We start from the raw sequence: 14,096 nt of genomic DNA, 5'->3' as shown, positions 1-14,096 counted from the left end.
TCTTTTCTACTTACATTGCGATTGGAAAATTGTAGGCTACCGAGGAGTAAGCGCGCTGTATCCAACACTGTATAGTCTCCAAGACGTCCTCCTACCGTTTCTAATTAGTTTGGTGAGCGTTGGGTCGCACTTCCCCTACCTGGTCTGTTGTATAATGTACATGTCCGTAACCTTATGAAGATGTTAGCTATATTAATCTCTGTCTCTCAACGCTCCACAATTGTAACGGGTGCGCTGTGTGGACAATTCCGACTGTCTCTCATGTCGTCGTCCAATCACCGTCGGCCTTACATACAAATATGTATATTTTCGGTCAGTGCATGTACAGTACTGTATGTTGCAAAAACTGTTCTGAGAAATATACAGGGTGCGTGTGATCGCACTGGGAAACAGCTCGTTGGAGCTCTGCACTTTTTCTAAAAATAATAATTAAATAGCCTACTCGGACTGGTCGCTCGCGGGTAAGTAGCATATTAGCAAGTGAGTAGCCTACTTCCACGGTTCCGCGATATTTTCCAAACACTTTCTCCCTGTCTTCAATCCCTAGCCTACTTAACACAACAGCCGGGAAACGAGCAACCGATCTATATACTAAGTAGTCACACACGACAAATAGCGTGAGGGTTAGTGGCTCTGTTGGTTTGTGTGGGCAGTAGTCGTCGTTTCCTCGCCCTTCTCGGTGACAACTCCGTTGTGACTTTTTAGAATAACTGCATTGCATGAAAAAGTTCACAGAGGTGCGTGTACCACGGACTGAATCGGAATGATTATATTACTTGTCTACAGGCCAGTCATTGCCAAGCCATGAACATCCACATTCACTATGCTACACAAGAGACCAGTGGGAGATCGAGAAATAACATTTGAACGAACGGTAGGGGTGGTAGGAGGAAAAAAGACGACCTGAGAAAATTGTTCGATGAAACGAAAGTAGCCTGTTATTACAAAATTTGAACAAGTGCCTTCTCTCCATTGATCAGTGTTATATTAGAGTTAGTTTGGCGACTTTCGGTTGCAGTGTAGCCTATAGTAGCTTTCATCTCGGCAAAAGGAGAGTGCTCGGAGTCTGTGTAGCTGTATTTGCGTTAATGTACCATCGGCGTAGAACTACTGTTATGATGGGTCAATAAGTTAGGTGGATGGAGAGAGAAGCTGGAATGAGAAGGCCCTCGTGTTTGAGTAAGGTTTCAGAGGTAAGTTTTCGAACATAGAAGCCGACATGACAGAAATATTGCAGCTATTTTGTGACATGGCAAGATCCGAGTGTCGTTTTATCAAGTGCACTCAGCAATCTGTACAAAAAATGTACCCGAATATTTATTACATCGCGCTGGCAGCGGGGAACAGCGGGTGGCTTTTAATTGTTCGTAAATAATTTCTCGTTCGCAAAGGCCTTTAATCAACTACATTAACGTCGTAATTGGTAATATTCGTCCAGCAACATGCTGGAATACATCTTTACAAAGAGCTTGGTAAAACAGACGATGCAAAAGCTGAAGACAATATGTACGACACAGCCAAGCTAGAGCTGTTTGCTTTCCTCTGAGGGAAACGGTGTGATCACTTCCCCTCATCGAATGTAAGGCAGTGTTGTAACTGAATAAATAGAAAAGGACGTCAGTCAATCGCGAATGATTACGTTTATCTTCTAAAAGTTTGGTTACAGAAGTGAAGAGATGTCGGCGACAAAGTCGCCCCGGGTCTATCGAAACCATTGCATACTCAGCTATTGACACGTTCAGTACAGCAACTCGCAGCAGGGCAGGCTACTTTTACTCTATCTCCATTAACAGATCGGAAACATGAATCGGGTCAGTTGAACTTAATTTTGTAGATATCGAAACTGATGAGCCCCAGTTTAATTAATGAAAGGGGTCAATTTGTCATAAGCGACACATTTCATGATCGGTGCATTTGCTGAGTTTGACATGAGTGATATTTAGGCTACTCTTCATTTTCCCCAAAGCAAGATGGACTCTTACGCTTGTCTGTCTTGTCAGACCTCGGATCGACATTTTGCACAGAGATGCAAATTTGAGTTCGGCCCGAAAGAGATTACAAGGTCAGATGAACAAAATTGTTGTTTGATTTAGGGAAACTTTCGGATTGAAGTGGAACGTTCGTGAGGAATGCCTTCATCTCCCCTCGCGCCGTGTTGAAAAGCAGCTCTAGTTTTCAGGCTGCCAGCAGTTCAGTATTACCTGAAATATGCCACTAGAACGTTACACTAAGCCTGTTCACACTACAGAATCGAGGGCGACAAATACGCCTCCTCCATACAAATGCTTCTTCAGGGTCCCAACTCTGGTTCCTTGATTGCTTCAAATAGGCTACGTGAGACACGTCTTTATTATTAGGCTGTGAGGTGTTAACTTCAGGCTACGTCTCAACTAAGACTACTGTGAGCTGCTACCGTTCAGCTAGGTAGCCTACATGCCATTACATATGTCATTACTGAGTAGGAGTGTGGCTACTGTGATGTGTTAGAAATAGTAAGACAAAACAGAAACCGTATATTGTCCAGTTTATTTAAATGGGCTGGATTTACGTCCATGCCGGATATTGATTGCGTTTATAACTAAGAATTTAAATGATTATCTCTTGGCAGGGTAGGCTACATGAGAGCTTTTTATTTGAATATTTACTTCTTATCATTTATGTGTTTTGTAGGTCACCATCCCATGTCAGGTCCCGATTGACAGAATCGTCTTCATCTCTTATTTTCTTTGCCTAAGTAAGTACAACACAAGCTCTCCATTTCACTTTAGTTTCCATATTATTGTCAGTTAACATGTCACAATATGTGTGCAATGCACATATTTGTCTTTTACATGTAATACCTCTATGTGTCTGATAATTTAGTTTGCATTCAGAATCAAGGGAAGATATTCGTATCCAGCCATAATCACAGGTATAAGGGAAGAAGAATAGCTATAATAGGATAGCTGTCCCAGTATGCTATTGAAGCTCTGCAGTGAGACCAGGTTTTATTACGCAGAACAGCAAACAAAATTATAATCAACTTCTACATAAGGTAAAAAATGCTCTCTATTTAAACTATGAGCATATCACCTAGAACATGGCTCTGCAGTATGAAACCCATTCTCACTTAAGTTTTATTTGTAGCACTTTCCACCAAAAAGTACAGCAGCAGAGGTAACAAACTCCCCAATGGAAAGGGAACAAAAAAAAAACTCAAACAGTGATGGGAGGCAAACTGCCTGCTGGGAATAAATCTTAAGAGGAACCTGACTTGGAGAAGGAGCTCATCCTCCACTACCCAACATGTTAGGCCAAATGATTAAAGGGACGTAATGGGGAATCTATTGACGCTTGAGACCAGCTGCCCAACAGTGCAGAGGTACCTGTTTTAAAGGGGTGGTTCACCAAAAAGTAAAGTAAAGCCATACACTTACCTGGTGTGCTTTCCAGATTCACTGAGATTTGACAAGTTTTCTACGGTGCTGTGAAAAAGTATTAGCCGCCTTCCTGATTTCCTCTATTATTGAATATTTGTCACTGAATTGTTTCAGATCCTTGGACAAATATAATATTATACAACTGGAAACTGAGTAAACACAAAAGACATTTTTTGAAATAATTAAAATTCAAGTTATCTTACACCCCTATCACCCATGTGAAAAAGTAATTGCCCCCTCAGTTACTCAACCCACCATCCATCAATTATCATACCCGCTTATCCTGGTCAGGGTCGCGGGGGGTGCTGGAGCCCATCCAAGCATACATTGGGCGAGAGGCAGGAATACACCCTGTACAGGTCTCACCATTCTCTCACACGCTCATACCTATGGGGCAATTTAGAGTCTCCAATTAGCCTTCCTGCATGTCTTTGGACTGTGGGAGAAAACCCATGCGGATCCGGGGCAACCATGTAGAAAGGCCCAGGCCGGGATTCAAACTCAGGACCCTCTAGCTGTGAGGTGACCATGCCACCACTCAATCAACCACTTCACCAAATTTAATTGATAATTAGGTTAAGCTGATTGAACACAGCCAGGTTTGATTGCAGTCAGCCCTGTTGAATCTAAACTTCGCTCATTTTGAACCTCACCATCAGAGTGAAGTAGTTACCACAAAGTTCCTAAAAGCACACTATGCCACAACCAAGGAAAATTCCAGAAGAGATGAGGGGAAAGAGTTGCTGTAATATATCAGCCTGGAAACGGTTGCAAAGCCATTTCTAAGGCTCTGGGACTCCACCGAATGATCCATAATCTCCAAATGGTGAACACTTGGAACAGTGGTGAATCTTCCCGGGAGTGCCAAAATATTTCTAAGGGTGCAACAATAACTCATCCAAGAAGTCACAAAAAATCCCAGAAGAACATCTGAAGAACTTCTAGCCTATCCAACCTCAGCTAAGGTCAGTGTTCATGACTCAGCATAAGAAAGACACTGGGCAAAAATGGGATTCATGTAAGAATATCAGGGTGGAAAGCACTATTAACTAAGAGAAAAATGAATGCTCGTCTCATGTTTGCATAAAAGCCCCTGGGTAATCCCCAAGCCGTCTGGGATAATGCTCTGTGGACTGATGCGTCACAAGTGAAACTTTCTGAATGACATGGGTCCTAGAATTTCACAGTAAGAGCACCATACCAGCAGTCAAAGCATGGTGGTGGTAGTGTGATAGTGTGGTGATGCTCCCGCTGCCTCTTGGCGTGAATGGCTTGCCTTTATTGAAGGAACCGTGAATTCTGCTCAACCTAATTCCTAATTTCCTATAGATTATGAAACATTATGTTGCAAAACTAATAAACTTGATATAAAGGACACAACTGTATTAATTTTCATTTCTAAAGTACTTTGGTTTTGTTATATAGGTAAGAGAAAATGCAATAAGAGAAGAAATCAGGAAGGGGGCAAATACTTTCTCACGGTACCATAAATATCCACTTCAGCTCATCCTGATACAACAGACCTCAACAATGCCGACGTTTGTGGCACTCAAAGTGCTAAAATTTAAATAAATAAAAAAATCTGTAATGTCTCTTTCCAAATATAATGAAACAATTACTAACAAACATCAACAGACCTTGTTGTGCATGGTTTCATTGAAAACTACTTTGTATCGAAGTACACCAGCTGCGTATATCCAAACAAAGTCTCTACTAAAGCATGGCAGTATTCCTGGGTGCAGTGCCAACATAATATTGTTTGAACTTTCAATAAGGTCTGTGGATCTTTGTGAGTAACAGCGTCATTATATTTTGCTTTTCAAAGCATTGGTCATTCGGTCATTCAACAGCATTATATGTTGTAGTTGAGTTTTCCCAAATGTAAATTTTTAGCTGCAAACGTTAGCATTGAGGTGAGTCAGGGTGAGCTGCAATGGATATCTGGAAAACTTGTCAAATCTCAGTGAAACTATCTGGATGCATAGATAACTCTCTGAGTAAGTGGAAATATAGTGTTACTTTATTTTTGGGTGTATTGCCCCTTTAATAATGTTGAATTTTTACATGTGGTTTCAAATTTCAAATGTTTAAACTTAAAAAATCTAGAATTCAGAATCTATTTTGCATTAACATCTTGGAGCTTTGGGTCTGGGATGGTCACTCATGAGTTTACATCAATTCACATTGTGTGCTTTTTTGTATTATTAAATTTGCAGTGCATTATTATTTTTGGGATTATTAAATTTACAGCCTCTAATAACATGTACACTTGAAGTTGGCATTGTGTATGCATTAAGAACTATACTTTTTCCTGCAATAAAGACAGTACTCGTTCTGTTTAAAACAAAGGTTATAGGTTACTTCTTTAATGCGTCATCATTATCCACCACATATTCAGTGTGAAGACCATTAATATGTTCAGAATAGTTACTAGACTTTAGTGATTTTTAAAGAGTACATATTCAAATGAATACCAGTTTCACAGCCTGATACCACTTGTGTATCACAGTTACAATGTGTATGTCATGCAGAATTGCACATCATGTATAGTAAAATGCTATCCATGTGTAAAGCTTGATTTAATGTATAAATTCTTGGATTTGAACCTAGAACTTATGAGTTATAAGCCAAACTCCCAAACCATTGTACTACATTTCCTCCAGTGTTTATATCAGTTTATTCAGAAGTTATGTTCACTGCTTTTTCCATTTCTGGTTAGCATAATATACTGTAGTATATTAAAATTATTTAAAAATTTTCTATTTAGTTTTGATTGTCGAAGGAAATTCACATATGTTCCACAAATACGACATCATGGATGGCAATACAGAGACAAATGGTCATAATAACAGTAAGGATTTTAATTTTTTAAACCATGCCATACCAAAGATGGTAGAGGGTCTGGCCAACCATTACATTACATTACAGGCATTTAGCAGACGCTCTTATCCAGAGCGACTTACACAACTTTTTACATAGCACTTTACATTGTATCCATTTATACAGCTGGATATATACTGAAGCAATGCAGGTTAAGTACCTTGCTCAAGAGTACAACGGCAGTGTCCTTACCCGGGAATCGAACCTGCGACCTTTCGGTTACAAGCGCAGTTCCTTACCCACTGTGCCACACTCCGTCCTAGTGTGAGCAACCAGAAGTGAGCAACAGCTTACTGATATGCAAAGATCTTGATATAATGTACATTCTATTACATCGTAAGCAGTTTTGAATGAAAACAACAGGATTGGACATATTATTTATCATGAGTATATCCCGCGACCCTGCCCAGGATAAGTGGGTATAGATAATGGATGGATGGATGTTTGATCTTATTTTCAGTTGTAAATATTTCCTGTGGCACATGCAACCTGAGACATTCAAGGAGTGAAGTACATTCAATGATTGTGAATAAATAATATTCACTATACAGTTAATGTGTTCATTAACCTCTGGAAACAACATTGCTGCTTTGAATTTAAAGTGCATTTTCTTCTTTAAACCATGAACTCGCAGTTGGCCCATATCAGCCATTTCCATATTATATTTTATTATACACTATATGACCAAAAATATGTGGACACCCCTTGGTATGGGGCTGCTTTTCATGGTTTCAGTTCCAGTGAAGGCAAATCTTAATGCAATGACATTCAAAATTATTCTGTGCTTCAGTTTGGGGAAGGCCCTTTCCTGTTTCAGTATGACCATGCCCCTTGTCACACTGCGAGGTCTGTATAGAAATGGTTTTGTAGAGATCAGTGTGGAAGAACCTGACTGGCCTGCACAGAGCCCTGACCTCAACCCCATCCAAAAGCTTTGGTATTAATTGGAAACCAACTGTGAGCCAGGCCTAATAACCACATCAGTGCTTGACCTCACTAATGCTCTTCTGGCTGAATGGAAGCAAATCCCTGTAGCAATGCTCCAACATCTAGTATAAAACCTTCCCAGAGGAGTGGAGGTTGTTATAGCAGCAAAGTGTGGACCAACTTCATATTAATGCCCATTATTTTTGATGATATGTTGGATGATAGGTGTCCACATACTTTTGGTCATGTAGTGCATGTTCAGAATTCATTTACTTCCTCTTGCTGTATTTCCAGGTGATAACAGAAAGTTTCAGTTAAGTCTGTGATATTATGCTATCTATTGATGTTCTGTCTTAAACCATACCCTGTTCATTAATGTTCATAATGAGCTGGCAAATCAATTAAATATGAGCTTCAAAAAATGGAAGATAGAGAAGGATTATTGTAAAACACATTTGTGTATATCTGCAGAGTCAAAACTGAAAGTAACTGAACTGGTTGTGGTCGAGTGGCAGCTTGGTCAGCAGCAAAACTTGCTTCTTCCTGACATGTGGGGTAGAGTGGGGTTTCAACTGGTCTGGGCTTTTAAAAAAAAAAAGGATAGGTTTTTGGATAGATTTTACTATGGAGAGAGAAAATCCTGCTTCAGTGGAGCAAATAGCATTTAATGTAACTACGATTTGAATGACAGATTTAAGCAGTTGACTCATAGCAAGGTATTTCAGACACAATCACAACTTGTGCAATATTTGGTTGTCATAATAAATCCAGCAAGAACAGACATTTTGATAGAATAGTGGTGAGAGAGAATGGGGGAGAGGAGACAAAGACATTAAGCCAGGCAAGGAGAACTAACATTGATCTTTGATATTCCCTCAAAGGAGAGCTGATATTCTCCATATCTATGCGTTTCAATAAATTATCTGTCAAAAATATCACGCTTGGTCCCTTGTTCATTCATTGTTCATTGCTTTTATAAGCGCTGCATCAACAGCAAAACCACCTGCTTGGCTTATATTTAGTGGAATAAAGACAGAAGTAGCCTATGTGGGTCTGAAAACTAAATATTTTCAATGAATGGTTTTTGGTCACTTCACATGTAGTTACACTGTCTGAAAGGTTTGGGTCAGCTAACTCAATTCGCAATGTCATTCTACCACAAGCATGGACTTTTGACTTTTGTGATAGCTAGACAAGCATGGACATTTGCTTGTCTAGCTATCACACCAAGCCTATGGCTAGCTTAATACAGTGCTGTGAAAAAGTATTCACCCCTTCCTGATTTTTTATGTTTGCATGTTTGTCACACAGACTGGTTTCAGATCCTTAGACAAAAGGTAATATTAGACCAAGGGAAAATGAGTAAACACTAAATACATTTTAAAATAGTATTACTATTATATAATGAAATACATTGTCAAACACCCATATCACCCATGTGAATTGTCCCCTTAGGTACTCAGTAGAGTAATTAGCCAAATTTAATTGATAATCTGATTCAGTACAGCCAGGGTTAATTTTAGCCAGCCCTGTTGAATTTAAACCTCACTCTTATTGAACCTTACCATTAGAGTGAAGTAGTCACGCCAAAGTTTCTGCAAGCACACTATGCCACGATCAAAGGAGATTGCAGAAGTTGTTGACATATATCAGTCAAGAAAGGATTACAAAGCCATATTTACGGCTCTAGGACTCCATCAAATGATTTTCGGAAATTGCTGTACCATGCTGTCCTTTGTAGAACTAAATTTCCCTTGTATGTAGGCTAACATTTTCTGGGGGAGATTCTTAAATATTTATGAAATATAAAATTAATAATTGTACATGATCTTCAGCTAATCAATGTGTGCAGTTAGCCCATTGCAAAAGACACAAACATGCACTTTAAATAGCCTGTAACATTACTGCCCGTATTAAATAGATTATTTTACTGGCAGTAATACGATGCTGGTAGTATTCGTGTGGCTATATAATGTGTGCATCATAGATGGCCTAGTAGTAATATGATTCTGGAAGTGGAACATAACAATGGCATGCTATTGTCATACGTTGCCGGTACCTAGCACAGAATAGGCCTATTGAAATCGGGGCACAACGCAATATCAGTACACTAGCGTTAGCCAACTTTAGCCTGTTTGACTGTAATGTGGAATCAAGCATGGTAAAAGTTGCTAGCTAGCAATATAATTAACAATAATGCACATTTTAGTCTTTTTTTAGTTTTGGTGCCATTTTTTGGTGATGGGTGATTTCACCTATTTGTACCTTTCGCTGTCGATATCTCTGTGCCGAGTGCTTTGGCCAGCCCTACAGTTATAATTATTCCGTCACTCCTTGACCTGTTAAGAGAGTAGAATTTCAGTTATGTCCTTGTCCATTCTTGTAAACTCACACAGTTACCGGGCAAAAAGTATATGAGCAAAAAAGCCAAAATGGTTACTTATGTTGTAGTGAATAATATGTTTTCTCCATAATGTTTGGCATGATGTTTTATGGAATCCTAGAAAAGTGCCTAGCTCACAGATGACTGTGAGGAGAAAAAAACTGCAGTATTTCCAGTTCTAGTTTGAAGACAGTGTTGAATCATTTTGCCTTGGCAGCTGTTCTCAGGTTTCAAATAATTTCCATTTTACTTCATTGATTGGTGTATCAGGTATCAATAGTATATGTAGCAGTTTGCCTTGATGCATATAGACATGGAGTACACCCCATTGTCCAGAAGGTTATTGTGTAATGCAATGGTGACATACCACTTACAGAGCTGTTTATTTAGAGTCACTTATTTATGATACTTGTTCATGACTTGGTTGGAAAAAAATATCTTTCATTTAATGCCGCTCTCTACCCTTAATGTTCAATGGCCGTACTATTTCTGTTTAACATACAATGTGTAGTGACCTCCTGTTCAAAGTGCATACCTCTGGAATGCTTGAGTCCAATAATGCTTAAAAGATTTTTTTAATCAGTGCAATTTCATGCCCACGTGGTGTTGTGCAGTTATATGTGTCAGACATCCCCACCTTTATAGACGGTTTTAAAAGTTTCAATTTCTGTTTGTACAGTAAGGCCCTCAAACAGAATAGAGATAGAAATCAAGGTCCAATTTTAATTAATTAATTAATTAATTAATTAATTTATTTATTTATTTATTTATTTATTTATTTATTTATTTATTTATTTATTTATTTATTTAGTTATTGTACTGTGTTTCCATTCACTCTGCTGGAGTGCATAGGGTACTGAGGGTCGGTTATCCAATATGAAATATGCTTGGATCAGCAGAATTCACAATTCTGAAGATTCATCCGGATCAGCACACCATGACTCGCTAAACTCTGTTTGGTACACGCTGCACTGTAATGCATGAGTGTGGCAGGATGAGCCATTTATTTACAAGTGTATGCACTCGAAAGGGCCACGGTGCGTTACAAGTGCTCTCCACAAATCTGTATGATTGTAGAGGAAGCTTTAATTGAAACAAGGTATATGATTATGTTATGAATGTCTAATTGGGGAGTATTTTCCTGTTTCCAGTCTATCTCAGTAGCTGGCGTAGTTGTAGGAGATGAAACAATTAATTGAACCGTCAAAAAGCAATCGTACGTTTTTCCACAATTCACTGAGAAATTGAACAACGTTTATTTTTTCATCTAATTGGATCAAGTTCACAGTACTCATAAATCCGAAATATTGAGATTAGTGTTCATTCCTGAGCAATACCCCAGAGAAACATTCAGGCTTAAAACTAATCTCTGTTGACATATGAGTTTTTCATATGTACAGTTAGTATTGTATTTTTGGTGGGAGGGGGTGTCATTACCACTTTGTGTGAAACAAAGCTGCCCAGTATACTGACCACTACATTAGTTTTACTTATATCATTTTTATGGTTTTGTTCTTTACTTTAATTTCTCCACATTTAACTCTGCAAAGGACACAGAAGCGATTTAGTGATTGGGTCATTGTCTGGTATTTTCCATATTTGATGAATAATTGCTTCACATTTGTAATAACATCCTTCAGGTATCCTCCCTCACATCAGAATGATCACTTTAGTGTATTCTTGCAAGATTCCCTCTGTCACTCATTATGGAGCGATGATCCCATTTCAGTCCACCAGCCGTATCACATACTGTATTGTGGTGGGGGGGTGGGAAAGACTCCCCCAAAGAGCTGAAAGCAGGTCTGAAAATATGTGATTCGGTGTATTGTCCATTTGGGCTGGATGTCTGATTAAGTCACTCATGCGACAGCATCTCCTTTATCGCATCGTGTTGATTTGAATAATGAAGGTATGACGTAGTAACCGTGGGGGAGGGCTGGAGATGAAAGTGAATCAGTGGAGTCGGGTGATGAAGTGTGGTGTTTTTGCGAGCTGGGGGTGGTTGTGTGTTGAGCGTGTGGAATGTTTGCGTGTGTCGTTCAGTAGTCGCATCAGCGTACCAGAACGGCACATTTCTGTTTTTGGGGGCAGGATAGGCTACATGTGAGCATGTGATCACAGAAAGAGAAATGCACAAGGGTGGGGATAGCAGTTTGATGCTGGTGCAGTGTATCATCTGACATAAAATGAAAACGTATAGGGAAAATAGGTCACTTGTCTTTGTGATATGTGAGATTTTATAAATGTTAAAGGTCATACAGCCAAGCATTGAAAAAGCTTTGTGTGATATGATATATGAGCTTTGTTGGAGTAAACCTCTTTACCAGTTGAAGAAGTAGAGCCGTGACTAAGTTACATTTAGGTAAGCGCTAATACCACCTACTTTTGTGTAACCAGGCTCAAGCCTCAGTCGAGTAATTGATCAGATATTTTCCATCTACAGCACACCAAATTAACCTCATCAAATGTTCTGCGTTCAAGTTGAGCAAGGTTCTTTCTTGGGCTACCGGTACCTCAACTTTTCCTAGTGACACGACCAGTTATCATCTGTGAGAGGCCCCTCGCCTTCCTTCCTGTACGCTGTGCTGTGATTGGCTGTTTCTTTTTGTCTCTCGTGCAGAACCTTGTGCGCTGTAGGGTGTAAAAACGTCACTGTTGTCATAGGCAGATGTGTCAGAGGAGTGCGGCAGTGCTTCAGCTGCAAGGCTCCAATCCTGCAGTTTTGGGGTGTGCAGCAGTACCTCCGGAGGAACAATTAGGGGTTCTAAGTTGGGGGAAAAATTGGGGGGGAAAACATTCAAATGAAAAAAGTTGGCTAAAGTTCAGCCAGGGTGAGTATATATGTGTCCTCATAGCATCTAGCACCAGGCTGGCTCAACTCTAACCAGTGAGTTTTTTCTTCAGAGTGTGACAAATGTGGATAGAATGTCTAGCAGCCTGGGTAGTAAGGGGTCCAGCCTGGGTGTACTTTTTGGCAGACCTCTTGACACACCCCTTTTATGCATTATTTTTATTTCCACGAGACGAAGCGTTATCTTGTCAGCTTTCTTTTCACACCGCCAGGATCATCACACTGTCAGAAGCCTTGGCCTCAGTTCATCTCTCGCATCCAATTAACCTTGGCATTTGGCTGGCGCTCTGATTAACTGCATTGTGTCGCCGCGTTCGTGAAACCGTGGCCCTCGTTCATTATCTCCTGCGCGCTCCCAGCCGAAGCGCACCGAGACGATCGCCACCGCGGATCTTTACGGCGGGAAGTGAACCGTGCGAATTAAAAAGCTGCATCAATGGCGGGTCCTCCCGCCCTCGCCCGGCCCCGGCACTTTACCGCCCTGATAAACAGCCGCCGTTTCGCTCGTTGGCTCTCTGTCCCGCTGGCTCGCGCTGATTTGCCAATTACAGCGGGGTTCATGGAGCGTGCAACGCTCTACAGATGTAGTCATTACTTTAGCACACAATTTGACGGGGGAGAACGCTGGGATCGGTTTCAGCGGCGCGGGTCTGAAGACGAGCGAAAGCCGTTTCCACGCTCGTTCCTCTTGCTAGCTTTGCCGGTTGCCATTTGAACTCAGTCAAATCTAAACTTTCCCAACATTTGTCCAGAGATGTGACTTGAAGTGGGAACACTGTAGGAAAGGTTTGGTTTCCTTATTTCAGTTTGAATCTAATGTGAAGTGTGTCCAACATAGTCAGGAGCTTCAATACTTGAATTCAAGCCATTTAGAGAATATCATTGCCAGGTACTCTATGGAACATTATTGGAACTGTAAGCGTGTTCTAAATTGATTTGGCTAATGTTCTTGTCATAATCTCAGAGCCGAAAGGGAAATCTTACCGGAATGTTCCCCGATGTTCTTGAAGCGTTCCTTTTTACCAGAGTATTTGTTCACTGATTACTCAAAGTAGACCTTGCTGTGGGGGGTCTTGCTGAGGTTGTGTGAAACTGCTACTGGTGGGCCAATTAAAGGAGGTTTTGGTGCGGTCTGACCTAATCTCCCCCCCCCCCCCGCCCCCCCTCTCAGGGTCTGAACCATGAAGTCCGGAGGACGGGGGGCGGAGCCACCCGTGGAGGGGGAGGTGAGTGGCAAGCGGCCGAAGCGCAAGTGTCTGCAGTGGCACCCGCTGCTGTCCAAGAAGACCCTGGACTTCTCCGAGGACGAAGAGGAGGACGATGAGGAGGAGCTGGAGAAGGTTGGTGGCTGACCGGCATAGGCTGATGGGATTTTGGGTTTGACGTTTCTTTAATTGTCGTAATTGTTATAATTTAATTGCTATAATATTGCTCCGTGTATTTAAGGTACCGCACCGTACGAGTCATTTGATTGTGCTGTGTGAGCTTAATCTTAATCTTAAATTTGAGTATTGATTGCATTCATAATATTTTTTGCTGAAAGATTGCATTCACATTCACTCTACAGTAAAAACTGGAGGAGATTATGGTGCAGATGTGTTATGAACGGAAAGTAAGCCAAGGGAAATAATTGAAA

General features: G+C 40.6%; 1 protein-coding gene across 5 annotated transcripts in view; it reads left to right on the top strand.

Moving 5' to 3' along the window:
- Positions 1 to 329: 329 nt before the first annotated feature.
- LOC118209990 (HMG box transcription factor BBX-like) overlaps positions 330 to 14,096 on the top strand; it is a 29,189-nt gene continuing 15,422 nt past the window's right edge. The window contains exons 1-3 of one of the 5 annotated variants that reach the window (XM_035385758.1): positions 330 to 461; positions 2,671 to 2,734; positions 13,632 to 13,800. In XM_035385758.1, the coding sequence (XP_035241649.1) occupies positions 13,642 to 13,800 (159 nt within the window). In that variant the 5' untranslated portion in view covers positions 330 to 461; positions 2,671 to 2,734; positions 13,632 to 13,641. Of the gene's footprint in view, positions 462 to 507; positions 1,194 to 2,670; positions 2,735 to 13,631; positions 13,801 to 14,096 lie in introns of those variants that run through there. The other 4 variants (XM_035385762.1, XM_035385760.1, XM_035385759.1 and 1 more) reach the window with 4 other exon arrangements.

This window comes from Anguilla anguilla, chromosome 12, assembly GCF_013347855.1.
Source record: "Anguilla anguilla isolate fAngAng1 chromosome 12, fAngAng1.pri, whole genome shotgun sequence".
NCBI lineage: Eukaryota > Metazoa > Chordata > Actinopteri > Anguilliformes > Anguillidae > Anguilla > Anguilla anguilla.
The sequence above is the reverse complement of the archived record's forward strand: the minus strand, read 5'-3'. Positions and strand labels throughout refer to the sequence as shown.